General features: G+C 34.2%; 1 protein-coding gene across 2 annotated transcripts in view; it reads right to left on the reverse strand.

Annotated features, from left to right (window-relative positions):
- The window catches only part of ASCC3 (activating signal cointegrator 1 complex subunit 3), a 251,099-nt gene that overhangs the window by 82,473 nt on the left and 147,273 nt on the right, over positions 1–21,353 (reverse strand). For both annotated transcript variants that reach the window (XM_064412794.1, XM_064412795.1), the window contains exons 15-21: positions 18,180–18,371; positions 17,630–17,854; positions 11,206–11,325; positions 7,056–7,220; positions 6,133–6,219; positions 3,746–3,922; positions 1,575–1,800 (exon numbers count right to left, since the gene is read on the reverse strand). In XM_064412794.1, coding sequence (XP_064268864.1) covers positions 1,575–1,800; positions 3,746–3,922; positions 6,133–6,219; positions 7,056–7,220; positions 11,206–11,325; positions 17,630–17,854; positions 18,180–18,371 — 1,192 coding nt within the window. The remainder of the gene's footprint in view (positions 1–1,574; positions 1,801–3,745; positions 3,923–6,132; positions 6,220–7,055; positions 7,221–11,205; positions 11,326–17,629; positions 17,855–18,179; positions 18,372–21,353) is intronic.

A 21,353-nucleotide genomic window follows, 5' to 3' on the forward strand; every position in this document is an offset into this window, starting at 1 on the left:
ATAAGGCTGAAGAACATGAAATATCATTATGTATGGTCAGCACTGACCTATTTTTACAGTCAAATCCCATGTCTCATCTAATTTCAAACTAAGTTAACCAAGACATTAATATAAACCAGAACCAGACAAATTGCAGGTATATATAGATACATTTCCATCTTGCCAATACTGGTTCCAATACATTGAAGGAAGTAAAACTGGCTTTGTATTTTTACACAAAATTTCCTGCCTCTCAAGTGAGGGTATGGGGAGAAAGAACAATTAAAAAAACCAAACCCAAACAAAACAAACAAAAAAACCCCCCGAACTAAAAACAGCTCCACAAAACCAAAGAACAACAACAAAATAAAAAAACCCGCTAGTATGATTAATGGAAAAGAACACGAAGCACTAAAAGGCATCACAAATACACAAAAATTAACAATGAATTTAAAAGTGCTATAACACTTCTGAATAAAAAACTATAATGCTAGCATTTCAAATAAACTGCAGTGGTATTAATACATTTAACACTATATTATTAAATACTATATTAAAAGGCAGTTAAAGTAAGCATCTAAAGTAAGCATCTAGAATTTTGTCATAGTCTTTCGGTTTAACTTATTAAATGAAAATATAGCCTCTACTTATGCAATCTTTTACATATTTATTTATCTATTTCCAGCCAAGATTAGGCACATAACAAATTTTTCCAAGCAGGCAATATAGTACTCCTGCAAATGAAAGAAATATTAAGTTAGACATGACAGCTTCTAAGCAGTGAGTAAGAATGATAATTTTATTCCAAAATTAGATTTTTCAAAAAATGGCAGCTTTTTTATAAACAGTTTGGTAATAGCAGGTGCAAATGAAGTCCAAATAAGAAATACACTATGGGAAAAGAAATGCATTAGAAGTGATTTTTTTTTTACTTCAACCAGCTGGTGGGCAGTTTATGCACAACAGTTTATACAGACTTACTGGAAATTGTCATTATGTCTATCAGTAGGCTTGTGGATTTTCTCATTATTGGACTGTCAAATCCTTTAAAAAATTCCATTAAGGTTTTGTTGCAGTGACACCAGTGACAATGAATTCTCCGTGTTCAAAGAAAATTAATGCGGTCTTTTAGAAGAAGGCCATTTACTGATAGCATACCTGGATGTAATAATCTGGTTTTATTCTTTTTCATGTTAATAGTTAAAGAAATAAGGCCACATTGTGCCAACTGGCAAAACTAAACAGATGCCTTTTATAGTATTGTGTTATGTAAGGCGGGCAGAAAGGGAAGCACACAGGTCAACATAAATATGTATATATACATATATAGACCTAAATACTTATCAATAGACATCTCCTTTCCATCTGTGTTCTGTGACAGGACATGGACTGGCCTGATCCTTCGAGCTGTGCCATTTTACAAGCTGTGGAGACTGGAAAAAACCTTCTTTATTGGATAAACCATATTAATGTGTAGGATGTGGCTACATGGCTCCCAGACCAGAGAGGGAACATTGATGCATGGCTCAGATTTAGTTCTTACTTGCCCATTGTTTTCTAATAGTTTAAGCAGATCAGCCTTGCTGCTTTCTCACCTATTTCATCTTTTCTCATGTCCTTCATCTTGTCTATGGTGAGATTCTTCTCTTCCAGCTTGGAGAGGACGGATGGTGGTAGCACAGAGAACTGCCTCAGCGGGCTCACCCAGCCCCAGAGCCGCTTGTCAATGACTTTGCTGAGGTTCAGCAGCCGGTACGTCATGGCAGGCCAGCGCTTCCTCAGGGCAATCTCAAAAAGAGCTCGAACAATACGAGCTGCATTCTGGAAAGTGAAAAGGAAAAGAAAAGAAAGGCAAAACTGTTGTAATTCTCTCAATATTATTTGAAAAATGAAAAGGATCCCATAGACTGATCTTTGACAAACCGTAACAATAGATTTTTGTTTCAAACTGATTTCAAACATTTTTGAAAACTATTTTTTCCATCACTGTCTAGTGGCAGAACTACCTCATGGCTGCATTCTGAAATTATGAAAAGAAACGTGCAACCAATTAAAATGATAGTGTCAGGTCTGCCATAAAACTTTGATCACAGTTATGCTAACATTATGGAGTTCTAAATTTATTGTGTATCAATCACTTCTGAAGCAAATTCACTTAATGTACCCCCCACATAACAGACACCTGAAAATTCACTTTATATGGAAATTCAACTTTTGTATTTCTGCAGTTTATGTTTCTATAATAGCATCCCATTTCACATTGAATTTCACAACATTTGCACAGAAGCTTAACAGTAGTGAATGTTTAAAAACATTTTACTATATTCTCGGAATAGTGTGTAACTGAACTGTACAAATATGCTTGGACTTGGAAAAATAATTATTAACATAAGTTTGAATGAGGTCAGTCTTATCCTGAAAACCTAAGTTATGGTATTCCTTTCATAAACTTTTCAACTGTATTATGAAGCTATGCTTTTTTAAATTTTTTTTTTTCCCTACCAGTACTATGTCTGGATTAGGAATTATGTTCTTGATTCATTGAATAGAATATAATCATTCCCTACTGGCTCTGCTATGCCAACAGGAATAAAAAATAGAAAATTATTTGGTTGTGATAGGAAGCATATGTTACTAAAGAAGCACATTCCTCTTAGAAAGAATGAAAAATTTTCTTAATAGCACTGGTTCACAAGTACAGTTTATGAATATCTGAGAAGAAGACCATGTTGCCTCACTAAACATGCTATAAATGAGACAGACAAATAAAAGCAATTGCCTTGAAAGCAAAGATTAAAATGATCCTACTGAAAATTATTTTCCTGTGCAAGTGCCACAATTTTTATCATATGTGCAATCAATAATAATTTTCTCATTTATACTCATACATGCTACAAAATACAAACATTTCTGAAAAAGGTTATGCTGCTTTGAAAATGTTGCTAAAGACTATGTATAATTTTGAATATTTAAATCTCATCTTTAGACCCAACTAAATGCAGCTTTTAGATTAACTCTTTCCAAAGCAGTTTTGTAAGGATGAGACAGAAATAATTCCATGCAACATCTCTGCTGCCTATTAAATATAAAAAAGAAGAGTGAGAGAGAGAGATGGGCTAAAAGGTAAATTTTTTTGGGGTCACAGTTGTCTAAATAGATCTCTGTGTCACATCCCCCTCTGTACCTGCCTATCTGTGGTAACTAAACATGCTGTGTTACAATCAACCCCTTGGGTGTCAAATGAAGCCAACAAACAGACACATAGACTGGTATGTCAATCTGCACATTTTTTACTAGATTACAACTAGCAACAGAATTGCAATAGCACATCTTTCGTGAGTAAACCAAGGTATGCGAATCAAACACAAAATACGTTTTGCAGAATGAAGTATAAAAACTCACAAAGCATAAAAACCAGTTTTTCACATTTAGAAGAAAATCCTGAAATTTAGAGAATACGATTTCTGTGCAATCACAGTTAGAGGAACTAAATAGAATAGGATTACATGGGTGCTACAAACAAAAAAGGACATTTATAATTAACAAAAACTGCCATAGTCTCCCAAGGTAGCCTTTTGCAAAACTTTTCTACTCGTGTAATAGCTCGCATGCATACACAAACACAAGACTCTGATTCTCACAGAAATTTGCACAAAAATGTACAAAAAAAGGTGCAGATCGGGGGCCTACTTGTATAATTGTAGATATTTGGGAGAATTAAAACATCAGAAGTCAGCAACAAATACGTAGAAAATACTATTTTTACCTGTGCAACATATGCAGAATCCGAAATAAGGGAGAAGCTGTCCATCTCCCCTCTGCTAATGTATGTTTGAAGGAGGATATTAATTTTTCCATAATTGTTTTCCACACCTCCAGGAGCAGGAAGTTCACAGAAATCATTTAGTAAGGTATCTAGTTCTTCTATTTCTTCTTCTCTTACCTACAACACAATTATACATTTTGAAGAGGCCGAAGCAATTTGATAAAAATTTTTACACTGAAATCAAATTTTCCTTATTTCTCATATAACATAGTTATATCACATTTAAATGGAGTCTCTAGTTTTAAGGAGAAAAAAAGAAGAAAAAAAGCAGTAAACCCACATCTTCTACAATGTAGCTAATAGACCATAATTGAAACTATCTTAATAGGGACACAATTACATTTTGTTATTCATCACCATCTATTAAGGTTACCATTGACATACAAAAATTTGGTATGCCACAGAAATTGAATCTTGTGACCTTGTCATCCTTCTTCTGATGAGATTTTATTTTTTATTTGACCAGAGTAAAACTTCTGTCCATCTGGATTAGGGCAATCTTGAATTAACATTAAATGTACTCATTATAGTTACACAGTTTGCATGTGGTATAATAAATTTTTAAACTCAAAAGTGTGAAGTACTATGATTCATCATATTAAAATTTTCACTGTTAATAAGATTAAGTCTTAATATGAGTAAAGAAATATTAATATCTATGGTTTGAATAATGCATAACATTTCACATTCTAACTGATGACCCTCATATGGCAAAACCGGCATAAATCTACATATTCTTTGACTTACTGATAGTCTGTTAGTGTAAAACTTATTTGAAGAGGGTAAATGTTTGGTCCCTGCAGGGAACCATCTGAAAGTAATTTTCATTTGGACCTGACTACCTGACATACAAAAGACCCTAAGACAATTGGGTTAAAATCCCCAACTTTCTAGTGACTAGTCCCACAGGAAAGAAAGACACGAAGTACAGAACCATCATAAATGACCACTTTCAGGGGAATACTATGCTCTGCTTACAACAGCATTTTTGACAATTTTTTCTGCTCTTGCACAGCACAAGTCTTATCCAGATCTGTATTTCAGCTACTGATGAGTTACATATCTCAACATTCAGAATTTATACAGGCATTATGGAAACGTGATTAATTTATCAAAAGCCACAATCTCCATCACACAGAGGGGCAAATCCTGAACTATTCTTGTGAAACCCAGTTATTCATTTTAACATTCAGAGCTGCACAGCAAATGAATCACAAAAATCTGGAAATGACAGTGCACTGATGCCATGCCATATAAATCTGAGAAAGTAAACTAGAAAAACTGTGCTTTAGTCAAGAAGCATCACTACTAACTTTATTAAAAATATAGAAACATATCACATGATATTTTCCATATGCTTTCCTTTTAAATATTAAATTACGCTAAATTTAGACCTAGTCAAGCATTATCACTATCATAAAAAAACCCTTCTAACTTGGAAATCGTTCCATGTATGACTCTGAAACCTCACTGCTTATTATCTTCTGTAATAGAAGAGATTACAGCAAAATAGAATTTCTCCATTAGATAAAGAGATGGTAATACCCAGACAATGTGTGCAAATATGTAAATATGTAGATGGTGAGGGATTCACACTGCCAGCTCGCAGAGCCAGGTGAATGGGAGCCAGCTCCGATCTGCAAGTTGCATAATTGTGGTAAAATGGCAATGAGCCCAAGCTAACAAACCCTGTGGAGTCTGGCTCATACCTCTGTGAGATGGAAGCATGGGCAAACAAGCTCATGCCAGCTTGGAATGTATTGCCTCTACCCACACGGGAGGCAAAAAGGGAGGTTGGAATTGAACTGAGTACAATAGGACAGTAATCTTCTAGCCCGTGTAAAATCTGTTATGACAACTTTCTAGATTTCAGATTTGAATTTATGAGAATTTATAGTTCTGCCAATCTAATAATGTTCCCTGCAGAAAATACATCAGAGGTCCCTTCAGTATGTCCTGCCTCATTCCTGATAAAGCAAACTGTTCGGGGAGACATCCAATAATGCCTTAAACATCAAACAGAGAAACTATCTCATCCTTCGGCACACTATTCAAATGGACACTCAGCTTCACCTGTTAATAATTGAAGAGCTGAAAAGTTCTTAAAAGCATTTTAAAGAATTACTCAAAGATCCATAACTAGCTATATTAAATGTGCACTACAGTTCAAGCTGAGCTACGTACAAATTTGAGTGAGAGCATATTATGTTTACTTAGAAAACATTTTATAATGGTGCTTAGCATTTAACAAAACTTGTGTCTGTAGACAATATTTATGGAGTAAGTACTACAGAAGTGTCTAGCTTCAAGACATTATTTAACTTTACCTTTATCTGTTCAAACTCTTCAGCTTTTGATACTATAGCAAGAATATCGCCTTCGGTTTTATGAGCATCAAACAATTCATTGAAAGTCTATTAAAAATAAAAAGAATTGATTTGTCACTGAAAATAAAAATACACATATAGTAGGAAACAAAGAAACCTTAGCCAAGAGTTTAAAAGGCATATAAGGCTAAAATGCAAGTTATTGGAAGACCAGGGTGATGCAATTTAAACAGGAACAAATTCCACGACTTTTTGGCAGTTTCAGAAAAACAATCTCTCCCAGTCACTTGGTCACCCCAAAATCAAGAGACATGCAATGTGGCCACTGAAAAAAAAAGTCTAGGACATATCTGACTGAATAAATATATATAATTTTACACAGTGACAGTATACAGTTAAAAATTATTAATGCTGAGTCTTTAGCTTTTATTCAAGAAAAACTTATTTGCTAAAAAAAAAGTTTTAAGATGAATGTGTACATAAAATCAAGTTTCCAATACTAGAAAACTTTGTACATGTTTACAACAGAATCTGATTACTGTGCCAGAAGTTGTTCAAGGTTGTCAATCTGATAGGACTTTCTCACAGAGAAGGTAATCCGTTTTCAGACACTACAGTACAATGCGCTACCAGTGGTTGCACACACCATGAATATCAAATGTTTCTTATAATTCTTCAAAAAAAAGTCAAAAATACTATAGAATCTTCAAATCTCACTTTACACTCAGTCTAATTTTTCAGTATTGCTCGATATTTAGTTTCTTTCTTTTTTACTAATTCATCTCCCCGACATTTCAGTAAATATGATTTGAAAATAAAATGAACAAATCAGATACATATTCTGTAATATCTTACAACTATTTTAGGCATATGTTAAAAAAAAGAAGGAAAAAACCCTCCAGAAACAGGACATCATCTTTTACCTCTATAGTATTGTATTTAATATAGTAGTGGCTGGCAGTTCTGCCTAAATCTGTTGAAGAAAAAAAGCCAGTCCGTTCTTCAAAGCGAATCATGCGGGCTTTGTCCAGTTTTCTGCCAACTTCAATAACCAATTGTTCTCTGTGCTTTTCTAGACCTGGATCCATCTAGACATGAAACATACACATTTATTTGCATAAAAGTAATATGAAATATATAATTTTCTTGAGGTAATCACAAAATCCAATCACAAAAAGTCAAAAATCTGATAAAATGAAGGTACAGTTATTAAGTCATAATTTTTTGAGATCTCACTAATAACAGTTATATTGACATTACTGACCAAAACCTGTCTGTACAAGACAAAACAACCAGAATAAAATTTCATTTACAATTATTTGGGACTATCATTACAATGGAGACCAATACCATTTATGAAACAGTAGCATAATTATAAAACAAATTCACATTGAAAATTTTGAAAGATGATTTAATGATAACATATTCTTCATTAAATTATCATTACTGTATCACTTCAAAAAACCATGTCATTTTATGGCACCCTCTGTTTATGAAAATGGCTGAAGATATACCTTCCTGTGTAGTTGACATGAGGATGGCTTTAATTGCATTGATAATAGATTAAGCTTGAAATTGTATGGCTTAAATGTTTCCTAGCAAAAATACCTTTAACATCCCCAAAAGCCTTTGGTATGTTAATTGGGATATTCTAATTAGTGAGTTACAGATGTACAGTAACATTCACATTAAAAGCACACCAAGGAGCTTCCTGTACCCAACATCACTTCTATTCATATCAAAGTTCAGGAACTTGGACATTTTGTCCTACTAATAATGCACATTATCTCATTAGTACATAAAAGGCTGGGCAAAACTCCCATCTGAGTAGGACTGCTGTATAATTATGTGTTTCCACATCAGGCACCTGGGATACCCACACTGGCAGGGATGAGTGAAAAGGGATTCATAGTTATGTTAACCTTGTGCTATATGTGCACCTGAGATATATCTCTAATTAGACAAGCAATAATTAGTTTTAAGGACTGAAACACCGTCCTAGTCCACAGGCAGTATTCTTATTTCAGGACTTCTGTATAGTTCAGATTTCCTACAAAATAAGTCATACCAGCCCTCTTGGTAACTCTGAAACAGAGATACATGGCCAAGATAGCAAAAAGGAGCAGGCTTTAAGAATTGTTGTGCATTGGTTTGCTCTGGTTTTCCCTGGACCAGGATCCAGTTTCACCTTTGTGTAGAAGTACATCAGCTCATGGTCAGTGAAGCTGCAGACAAATGTAGTCATCTCCACAAATCAGCTGTGAGACTCGTTCCTAATATTCCATGTTTGCCAGTTACCTTGAAGCTGTTTCTCCTTAGTTATGGCTTGCCTGAGTTTCTAGTCAAAAGCTAAGATGGCAAAGGTCTAGACTTCTTTTCTCAATAGTAAGTCATGCATTGAGGTCAGATTTCAGAGCAGTTGGTCAAAAAAAAAAAGTGATCTAGATGCCAGATGTTCAACATTTCTTAAAACTATCATGGGGGAAAAAAATTTAAAAAAATATCAAAATGACTCCCTACTCCTTTGGCAGTCCAAAGTACCTGCCAATCTTTTGCCTTACATAAAAGCTGAAGCTGCAACAGCACACTAACATTTTTTAAAAAGTTTTTGCTTTAAAGGAAAGGTCACCAACTTGAAAAAGCTGTGAAACAATATTTGAGTTTAGAGAATCCATGGTTAGCACCCTTCTTGTTGAACTTGCATAATTAGAAATCCTCAGAATAAAGGATCCAGTCTAGAACAGCTTTAAGACATTCTCTCTAAAATGAGCCTTGGCATGTCCACAGTAAGAAACTGAGCAGGTCTGGAGTATGCATATGGAAATTTAAGAGTGCATGATAAAGTACATTACTATTCATTATAAAGTATTATTCACATCGTTTTCCTTTAACTTACTGACAGAAATGTTGGGCACAAGCTTCTCTAATTTTTATATCTAAACATAAGTTTTATGGTAATAAAAAGCTCTGCTTAACTATGGGAACACCAAAGAATGGAACCAAAAAGAGGAGAAAATAGACAAAGAAGGTTTTTAATGGAGGCACCTTTTCATTGGAAGCCCAGAAGTATGAGAAAATTCCTGTAATTCATACCACTGGCTTCACTAATACGACATTTGCATTTGCTCCACTTTTTCGTTCCACTCTTTGTTTTCTCTTGCTGCTCCTCATTAATTTTGGCCATTTTCATGAATCAGTAAGAGACATTATTGGCATTTCTGGCAAACAACTGGAAAAATCACAAATCAAAGCAGTGGACCTGCAGTAGCCTGCTCCTAGGTGTAGCCCAGAAAGATCCTGGAGACAACATGTGGGGTTCCAAAGATGTGCACCCGACTGTGTGGGTGCCCTGAAGTATAATTACTGCATGTGGTGAGCACCAGTGGAAAGGGAATGGGGAATGAGTTTGCATGATCTCAGTCTCAACAAACAGCTAGAAGTGTGATCCCCGAGGGATACAGGGAATCTGAATGGATAACACTGACTGTCAGTAAAAACAGAGACATAAATTGGCATACTGCAATTACTAAAATACAGTAAGACATCAATTATGAAAAGTGGATACCTATACCCGGACTGGTCTAATTGACAAAAGCTTTGGTTATACCTGTATCTGGCATTAGAACATCTGTATTCTATCACACATAAACTTTGGCATTTAAAACTGGTTTATCTAGAAAATGAGGATTTGCATTGGTTTTGCTCCTACATGAATGGGTAACACTTCACATTGATATAATTTGTTACTTCCTTAACTCAAACATATGCGTGTCTAATATTAGCACATCAAATCCAAAGGAGTAGAAAGAAGGTTAGTGGAACAATCCTCACTTTCTCAGCAGTTGAACAGAAACACTAGAGCAGGAGGAAGGGGAGAAACTCCTGTTTGTGATTTTTAAAATTTTTAAAAGATATTTCTGTTACTGCTTTTTTCACCACTTATTATCATGACGGTTACATTTCTTTAAATGTAGAATTTGATAGTGAAACAAAAAACCAGAATTTATATTAGTGGGACAACAACATTTTTCTCACTAGCAAATCAATTTTTGATTCTCATTCATCTATTACTTTGTGGTCTATGTTATATACTGTTATATTAACATATGGTAATACACTATATGGCTTTTTATAGAAAAGAAATTTGAGATGACCAGAGGTCTAAAGGTGTCTGCAGAAGCTTTCTTAAGCAATAGCACACCTATTTCCACTGCAGTTTCCACTATCAGAGACAAAAAATGTCAAACAACTGTCTGCTCACATATACCTCTACATGTCACCATGACCTAACAAACTGCTGCTCACGATGTCAAAATAAATGATGAAGTCACAAAACGGGTCCTTGACATGAAATAAATTACAGTTAACATACACTTGTGAGTTTGTCCTGCATTAGGCTCAATTAACTGTGTCTAACTATGCTAACATTAATTGCTTATAAAAAACTGTACAATGAAAAATTTAATACTATTTAGATAATCTGTAAACTATTAATCCTCCTAAAATTTACAGGTAATGGAAAAAACTTGGGAAAAACCCCTTATGTAAATGTGCTCTGATTTATATGACAGCATGAAATGCTTTTAAATACACAAACAAAATTTCCCCCCAAAAAATCTTGTAATTAATAAATCATATGAAAGAAAATATCACCCAATTAAAATTTTATTTTATAGTTTATAAATTATTATACCAGGAAACATTCTAAAACAAAAGCTGATGGGGTGAGTGCTAATCAAGCAATTAAAAAATGCTTTCTTTTATCATTTCTATCTAGTCTACAAAACTGAAACACTGAAAACAGCCTAAGTTACAGTAACTGTGTGATAAGAATGAATGGTATCCTTTGGAGCATAACTTGACCAGTTAAAATGTATTTTTATGTGAACAGAAGGGGCCTCATAATTCAGTGTTAAAAACACTCTGCTACAGAAAATATCTTCCTTTTTCTAAGCACTTTAAAAAGAATTGCTGATGTCAGGTTAAGTAGAAATAGCAAATATTTATCCTCACATCAGGGAAGGATTAGAGACTCAGAACAGGTTACAGATTTTTTTAAAATGCATTTTATACCTGATAAGCTTTGTGACTGATGCCATATACTAATGGATTTGCTCTCATCCGTACATAAAGATAAGTGTAACTTATCCACTTTACTGCTTCTTCCACATTAGTTACCGTGCCAAGAGCAATCTGGAAATAGGAGAAGAGACAAAATTAAGTATATATGTTACAGCTGTACATAAGTACTTGGCTGAAAACACATGGAATTCAATGTATTAGCACAAGATTAAAGAAAGTGTTGGGATATTTCCAACTTACATAATTTTGAAATAATCCTAAAATAATAACTTGACCAATTTATGCAACTTTATCTTGTGAGTAATAATAACATGGTTTGCTTTGACACAATACTATAGATACAGTGACCATAAATGATCTTTCCTACACCACTTACAATTTTTTTACAATTAAAAGATGTTATTGAGCAAGCTTGATATAAAAATAAAAAGACAAACAAACCAAAATTATTCTGTAGTGGATATGGTCAAGGCAATTTAAAGAAGACTACTTGAAAAGAAAATAATCTACATTTAAAAGATTAATTTCATCATGCCAAGTGAAAGCACCACCAGGTCCTAAACAAAATGATATCAAGAATCTTTAGTTTTTTTCTTCCTCATACTTGGCAATCCCTTTATAAACAGTCTTTTTTAATAGTTTTCTCCTTTTGTAGCTGCAAGTCAAATATACAGGCATCTACTAGATTTTTGTTGTATCAAAATATAACAAAATTGAACAGATATATTCATATATATATCTACATATACACACACACATACATATATATATATATATATAAACATGTTTATTTATATTTCAAGGCTAAATCAGGTACACCAAACCCATTTTTTTGTTCTGACTTTTTTTTTTCCCTGAAAATGCAATACTTTTATCACCAAATTGTTGACCACACATGTATTTTTAATGGATAACTTCACCTCTATTTTGTACTGGTTACATTCACAAGAAGCATTTTACTGCTTAATTCCAGTTAACCCGACTTTACCAGAAGAATTTAATATTTCCTGCATGTCCCATGAACAAACCTTTTTTGGTTGTTGCCGGTTGTTAAAACAAGCAAAAGTCCCTCTTACCAAAGTTTTGTGATCCTTTACTGCATTTTTAAAGTTATTTTTGTTTTATTGGTGTTTGGATTTCATATAAATTTTCCATGTGACATGGCAGAAATAATAATTTAAAAAGCCTATAGAACCGAGTACATATGCATGTTCAGACTGAAGTACCTAGACTGTAATAACAATACTAACATTCTTTTTCAAATAACATAAATATCTGGTAAAAAATAACAATGAAAGGCATATCTGCCTTAAGCAAACTTGAATCCAGCAAAACCTTGTTAAAATCAATGTCTAATAGCATGGAGTAACCCTAGGCTTTGCTTAACACACTTTTCAAGTGCAATTTTGTTGTTCAAAAGCATAAGGAGGTTGGGGGAAGTCCCATAGTATTGCTTTTCAAGGCAACAGCCACATAATGCAATGAAATAGCTACAAAAGCATTCAGTTCTTCACAGACTACTACAGGGAGAGCATGGAATAGAGCCCACAGGTTACTATTACTTGATTTGTACACAGGTTATTTGGAGCATTTGGTTTCTTTCCGTAACTCAAACATCTTTCAGTGCAGAACTTGAAATAGCTTAAAAACATAGTCCACTAGTAGCATTTTCAAGAACCACTTTCACAATCATGAAAACATAATATTCTTGTTACTGAGGACCATGAAGTCTGACAAAAACCAAAACAAAACACGCCTCCCTTTTTCTTTGCCTCATTTGTTCAAATACCTGATTCTACTACTATTGTGTTCTAGTCTGATTAATTATTTCAATAAGTTAAAAGCAAAACTGAAGGAAAAAGGAATTGTGAAATACAGTTGGATTTCAGATACAGTACTGAAATCTAATACTGCACTTTCCTTCTTCCCCCAACGTCAATAATATAACAGTAAAAAAAACCCAGAGTAATTTCTAAATATTTGCCGCCATCTAGTGTTCAAGTAAAGTTCTTAGGGACTGAAAATTTATCCTACATTAAACAGTATGAATGATCCAAGTTTCCAGCATTTCCTCAGCTGTGTATTAGACATTTAGTTACAGATGGAATAATTGGTGAGTCGAAATATTTCCTATCTTGACATTGTATTGCCCAATTACACCAGTTGTAATAAAACAATCTTATTTTTCCACAGTTCAAATGTAAACAATGGTGTTTCATCACTCACAGAATGCAATTTAGAGTACTACATTTATTCAACTCACAGTGTAATTTCAAATTACACTAATAATCAGCACCACACAATTTTAACTAATTTTACAGTGACTGACATTGCCATCATTACAACATGCCCCCCACCTTTTTTTTTTTTTTTACAAATGCTATACCACAAACTTTAGCTGAATGATATTTCAGAATAGGTGGCTTTGATTTTCAAAAAAGTGTAAACCAGATACAAGTAGCATGGCTTTTGGGGGGCAGTTCTTCAAAAGTGAGGTTTTTTTCTCTGATATTTCTGACGATTAGAAAATGGCATAAAAATTTTACCAATAATATATACTGAACTTATTATATAGCATAATACATTCTGCTTTACATATATGTGCCTTTTTTACAAATATACTGTCTGTTATTGTTGTATAATTAGGTCAGATTACACAAAGAAAAATTTCACTATATATATCAAATATTTGTTGTTAAGGTAAGAGAGCAAGGACCCTTTCTTACAACCGAAAAAGCAATTTTCTGTTTCCTTTGGAAACCAGTGGATTTTAAATCACTATTTCAGCCCCATAGGACTCTGGTCTTATTCCTGTGAAGCTTTTGAAATAATTAATGCTAGTAGAATTGTCCTAAGTTGGATAGAATCTCCTGTGCTTTGCCCCATACCCAGATCAGCCATCCAGTCACCCGGCTCCTGAGTAATTTTTTCTTTTAGGAAGGACTCTGAAGGAATTTTTCATCTCTTCTGAGAAACCTTTCTTTCAAGGCAAAAGATTAAGAGGTTTGTCCAGATGTAAAAAGTCACCATGTTCTACATTCCTGTCTTCAGATGAAAATCTCAAGCACATGCAAGTGAAGGCACACACCCTGGGGAAGGTCCAGCACTGTCCAGCACTGCAAATCATTTCCTAAGCTCTCTGGGGAAAGGAGTTGTCCCAGAAACAAGCTGGAGTCCAGCTGTGGTTGTCAGGGAGGGCTCTTTCAGGTGGAAACCATTAGGGAAGGAATGGTGACCTGCATTGTATGAGCTATTGATGATAGTTCCCAGATAAGTTAAAGTTTAGGGTCTAATTAAACCACATCCCCTGCATCTTATCTTTCTTCCTGTACTTCCAGAAAAGACAGACGTAGGTATTTTCTGTTTGCCAGCTGGTCAACTGCCCCAACTCAACTAAGTACCTTAACCAGCTATTTTATTCTTTTTTACATCTTATTATGCCCACTAGCAAAATTTCAGCAAAAAAGGAAAAGGGCATCTCCACGCCTTCATTATCATCACTTATCATTTACTGTTCTGCTAATTTTTAGGAGAAAAAACCCCTACAAAACCAAACCAAAACTCAGATCTGCAGAAGAGAATTAACAGTGGACTGACATGCTGATAGTCTTCAAAGTCTTAATTTTGGTGTCAACTCGACAAAGTTGGATATATTTCAGGTTTTGCCACTCTGTAGTTCTCCTAAGAACAAAAGCACTGAAGCATCAAGATCAGCTGTCTCTGAGGTTAGGTAACAGCAAGTGCTGAAGGGCAAAATGCAGCAATGAGGAAGAAGCACCATACATATTTCGCCCAAATTTTTAACTATTGCATCTCAAGGTCTTTAGTTAAAGGTATTGGCTTTGTACTTGGTATCTTTAAATGGATTTTTATTCATTTGTGGACAGTTTTTAAGGTACTTTTCTGTTTAGAAACAGCTCCCTGCAGAGAGTTCCACTGCCTAACCACCCAGTTGACATAACTTTGTTTTCTAAACCTGCCACTGACTCACTGCAGCCAAAACATCCTGGTTCTTGTCCCGGGAGAGATGCAATCTTTTGCCATATTACTTCATTTATTACTTCACAAAACTCTGTCACATATAATCTTTATTTGTTTTGTTCTCTCTTGAAGCATGCAAAAAAATTGGTGGGTTCCTTTCACAGAAACGGATTTATTCCTTTGCCCATCCTCTCAGAAAATTTCCTGCTTCTAGAGAATTATTTTTATATGGGTATTAGAAATACTGCAATTTTTTGCATTATTGCCCAAATTTTCTCTCCTGCACCACATAAGTCTAGGTAAAAATTCAAGGCCCTGGATTCCCCTTAGCAATTGTGTGGCTAGGATTATGTGCTGTATTACTCCAAATATCTGCATCATTCTTACCATCTATCTATTTCTGCTAAGAGATGTGGTCTAGATAAAAGCAATTTCCTATTCTTGTAGAAACATGAAGTCTTCCCATATTCCAACTGCTGTCTTTGGTTTATCAGCCCTTCTTTCAGATATTGGTGTGTCCATAAAAAATTAAGAATCTAAACAATTCAGCAATGCTTCTGGCCTTTAATTTATTTCTCTTTATAACTAGAAAATAAGCATTTGGATTTCCTGGACTACTTGTAATGAAAGCAGATTCTGCTCCTACAATATGTTGTTTTATTATCCATCAGTGCAGATTTCCTGGTGCTAACAACAGGCTCTGTTATGGAGAAGATGACAGTGGTCATCAACATACTGGTCTTGATTTCTGTAATAAATCAGTCAAAATCCATATATTTTGTATCCATACAGTGCTTGGTTATTACCAAAGGGCAGAAGATGACAAAATTTGAATGTGCTTCCTAAGACTACATACTTAATCATATGATGGCATATATTTTAAAACATGTTCTTTTTCCAGAATGGTGCAGCATATTGGAATAGTCATCTCCAGATAAACTTAACAATTTCTTCTAAACCATCTGTATCTTTCTCAGAGAATTCCACTATCTTAGATCAAATCAGCATACACAGAAGTTTAGACTGACTCCAATTATAAGGAAGGTATAAAGTTACTTTCCAGAAAACACAATAGCTCCTTGTCAGTGCTCAGAGTATTGGCTACCTGTAATCTGGCAGGTACTAATTTTTCCTGCATGTTATGACAGGAGGATAAGTAATGTCGCACATGTTGCTTTCATGCCCTCTCTATACTATTGTACTCCATTGCTATTTCTACTAACAATCATTTATCACTGTAATTAACAAAATTCTGATTGAATCTTCAGCTTCTGTAATTCTATCACTTAATGGAATCTGGGGTAATTTTAAAGCCATGAGTCCACTGTTCTTTTCAGATTACTACTATTACACAAAATCAGAAAAAAAGCCTAACTTCTGAATATTTAAAAAAAGTAGCAAACTCCTCTGTTATGAAGGAAAGCCTACCCAGCAGACCACTGTCTGCTTCCTGTGTCTCAAATAAAAGAATGAAGCTCTTCTATAAAATCTGGCTGGATTTTTTCCTAGTGAAAAGGCACAGGGTATCCCAAAACCAGATCACTCTCTCCTGACGTACTGTGGCACTGAATAATAACCACAAATATTCCTGACGTACACAACCAACTTTAGGATGTAAATTTTTACTGCTAATGTGTAAGCTGCTACAATGCAATTTTAAATAACTGAATATCCATCCAGTTCCACTTAGAGAATATTCGGAGGTGTCTACCTCCAGGATCATTAAGCATTGTCAAAAGGAAATGGTTGAGAGTAATATATCTGCCCAATGCAAGTATGCCTTCCATTTATTTTTGCTCTTTTTTTTTTTTTTTTGTAGAAGGAGAGATGGGAAAATTGCAAAAGTGACGAAAAGCTAAAATAAACAAATATGTAAGAATTGTGTAGATAAAATAACAAGCATCTTTAAAAGACTATTCTTAGTAGACCAAATACACCTCACATCATTCAAAATGAAAAGCAGTTTTATGTCATTGGACATTTCAGTTTAGCTAAACTGCTTGACTTCAACAGAATAAATGTCTAGTTCCTTTGAAAAAAAAAAGTTAAAGCCAAGTATGCTGCAAATATGTGAATTTGGTTACATACAGAAAGGCAGGATTTAATTGTTTTGTGGATTTTACTTCTCAGATATGCAGAACATCTACTAAATTCTAAAAAATCACTTCCGATTAAAAGGTAAATGCTGTGTTGCTACAGTTTTATTTTAATGGTATTTTGACCCTCCATCCTACCTTGGATACCTACTATCTTTTGCAAAAGACCCCCCATTTTCACAAATGTAGCAGTTCACTTGAACACACACACCTATACACTAACAGTAATAAAGTATGTACACTGAAAATTTTATTAAGTGTGACAATATTGCATTTTTGTTTCAAATAATGCCAACCCTTTAAAGTTTGCTAGTTTCTCTAAACAAATCAAAGGTTACCTCTGCATTTAAGTTGTCTGCAAGGCTTTCAAGAAACTGGCTTTCAATTGGGTTCTGCTGTGTAAGAAGAGTCAGGTAATGGCTGAGTTTATCATGAGTTGTAATAATGATGCCTTCTCCGAATTTGTCAAACTGAGGCCGTCCAGCTCGACCAAATATCTGCATGACATCTAAAATTCCAAGGTCAACAAAGGAGCCTCTTTTTGCAGCATATATTTGTGTTCCCTGGTTGAGGAAAAGTTAATAAAAATTAACATAAATACACATGAATATAATCCTGATGAGCTGAATACTGAAATTAGGCAAATATAGCATGATTTCAGAAGTGTACTTTAACTAATCCTTTCATAATCTTTGATATATTTAAATCTTTACTATACAAACTAGACTCCCACTGGAGAGAATCAGTTTAATGAGATATAAATAACATTTCAAGTCAATCAGATATTTCCCCTCCAGGCCCAAAACTCACAAGAGATCTTGCTATCTATAGTTCTTCATAGGTTTCTTTTAAGACAGATAACCCCTTACAGAGTAGGGAAGCTCTTACCTTAATAACAACAGCATGAGCAGGCAGATTGACACCCCAAGCAAGTGTAGCTGTACAAACCAAGACTTTGATATGTCCATTAGAAAACAAGTTCTCAACCAAACTTCTGTCTTGCCGCAGCATTCCTGCGTGATGAATACTAAATCCATCTGGAAATAGCTCACGTAACTGCTTATTTCTGGATCTCTGTACCTGGAGTGGACAAGAATAACAATTAAATTCACTTCCAATTACAGCACAAGAAGTATCATATTAAAAAAAATACAGGAAAACTTTGGACATTATTATGAGTCATAAGAAAGAAACTATTTCTATTAAGATTGGACTTTTCATCAAGGCCAGTTTGCGATGATTTTCTATAAATTACTATTTCTATATTTGTTTTCTAAAAAATACTCTTAATTCTATAAAAGACTGCAAGAAGTTTAATCTTTGTACAGAAGTGTAGTTTCAGTTAAATGGAGATTCAAGATAACCAACAGTGAGTACATGGAAACTAAGAATTCTCTTATAATTTTTCCTTAAAATAAACTCTTTCAGACTGTGGAGGCAGCTTGGGCAGGCTTGAGGCTAAACTTACCATTAAGGAAGGGACATCCTTCCCCACCACCAACCATTGTATGGGTGCAGCATGGCCTGAATCAATAAATTCAGGGTACACAATCAAACTGTTTCATCTACTGCTCATTTTTCCTTTCCCATAGGCAGGAGGCTGGAATCTCAGTCTGCAAAACCTCCAGCCTCCTGCAGGGTATGAGCTCTGTGAGCATTATTTCTGTGTGCTGGCTTTATCATGCTTCATCCACACTGAACACTAAGTTATGAAAAACTAATATACTTCCCTAATTTGCCACAAACACTTCTGATTTTCTGCCTGTTTCTTCCACATTCCTACCTGCTGCACTGCCTTCCAAAATCAATTTCTGCTAAATATGATACCAAAAGGGCTGTGGTAAGGATGATTCTAATCTTTTTCTAAACCAGATTTCTTTATCTTTGTTCATGGAGAAGCTCTACTTTTCCAAACCACATGAAGGTTAAGTAGTATTTGACTCTCACTGCATTTTCAGCCGTGCGTATTATAGTGAATTAATTCTCGATAAAATTAGTTTTTTATTGTTTTTATGGTTGATGTTGTTATCTCTTCCCATTTACCATTTCCTGACACACAGCCACCGAAAAGTTGATTTATGGGATACAGAGTGGGTAAAGCAAAGCAAAACATGGTTCGCAGTACTGGCAAACTGCCAAACATGAACAATAAATCTCTGCAAACACAGAAATAAATAGGGAGATGGGAATGCAATTATAAAATGAGGACATGAAAAGAAAAATATTGTAGGAAAAACACATTTCTCAGTTTCTCAATTATCCAGCTTTTCAATATCTGATCTTTCCCATTTTAGCAGTAATTATTTACTATTCGTTTAAAGGAAATCAAATTCAGCTTTTAAACTATACATGACTTTTTGGCAAATTTAATTAACTGCTGTAGTGCCTAAAAGTGAATAAATAATAAATTGATAAAGTGGCCCTGCAGTTCATGAAGCTTATTCTTCATGAGCTAACAAACAGAACCAAGTATTTCATAAAGAGCACAAATGCACCAAGGTTTGCCTTTCTTGATTATCAACAACAAAATTCACTTCAACTGCATATTTAACTGTGACACAGAAATTTGGATTGCTCTTGATTATATCTGAAACTTGGTGTAAGCATGAACTAGGTTTTTTCTTAAATAAATGATTAAACAACCATCAAAAATTGCACTTTTTTAGAACTTTTTGTGTGGGTCTCATATGCCTATTTTACATGTATTAAGGAGTCTACTTTTCAAAAACCACAATTACTCAATATAAAAACATTGCACTTAAAATATTATAACCTTAGCTAAAAAAGCAGAATCTTACTCTCAATTCCTCACAATTTAAAAATTGCATACCTTTCTAATGTCGTGGCTTATGTCATTTAGTGTGTGGAAAGACAGGGCAATACACAAATGGAAAGCTAAGAATAGTAGAATGTGTACTACATACAGAAGAAAACTATTTTTTTCTGGTTTTAGGAAGTACAATTTCATCAATTTAAAAGAAAGGAACTTGTGAATACAGTAAAAAGAAAGAGGAAGGAGAAAGGTTTTGGACAGAAAATGTATAAAGATATGGCAATGCTAGTCTGACTACAATTCAACACTGACAAGCTTAAGCTTAATCAACTGTACAAAAATACATAAACTTACATGTTGCAGTTAAAAAGAATAAAAACCTAGTTCTAAAATCTACCACACATTCTAAAACAACATCTTTGAACAGGTTCATTTATTGAATCTGTGAAGTGCTAGACTTCCAATCTATGCAGCTAACAGGTTTAGAAATATATGAATTTTTTTTTCCAAGACAGAAGATGATGAACTTTATTAAATGAAAAAAATCACAGCTCACTTTTGACACAGGAAAAAACCAAATGCTGAGGAAATAAAATTGCTGGTTATTCTGGATAATTTGATTAACTGTATAGAAATGGAATTAATTTTCTTCCCATAAATTTGTGTTCACTTAAGGTTACAAAGATACAAAGCAAGTTAGTTCAAGAACGATGATATAATCCAATTTTATAAAATTCACTTGAGATTGCTCACACAATGTATCATTTAATGGCAGCATATCTGCTTTTAAACAAACCTTTTAAACTCTTGTGATAATGAAGTGATGGCTCTTGTATTTAATCTTGATTTTTATGGTTACAGAGGCAACAAAACCAAGAACTACTAAATAAAGGAAGTGAAACTATAAAAAATTTATATTGCTTCCACCTTGTTCTATTACAGAATAAAACTAATAGGTTTTACTTAAAATTTATACAAAATGTTACTAAGTGCCTCAGGTGTATGGAGAAGTTGTTATTATGAGGTATAGGACTGGTCTCCTGATTAGAATTGATTTTCTTTCCCCTCCCTTATTGCTCAAGAGGGCTGTAGATTTATGACCTTTGCTTACATGTGTGTGTGCATCTAAAACAGTATGTGTTAAATAAATTCCCAGTTTAGCCTGCTGCCACCTATATTTCTCCTTTAAATGTCTTGAATTTCATGCAATTCTTGATTAAGACACATAAAAATGTGATTAGACAATTAGACAAAGAAAAATGTCCTGCTTAACTTTAATGAGAAATGAT

This window comes from Passer domesticus, chromosome 3 (assembly GCF_036417665.1).
Source record: "Passer domesticus isolate bPasDom1 chromosome 3, bPasDom1.hap1, whole genome shotgun sequence".
NCBI lineage: Eukaryota > Metazoa > Chordata > Aves > Passeriformes > Passeridae > Passer > Passer domesticus.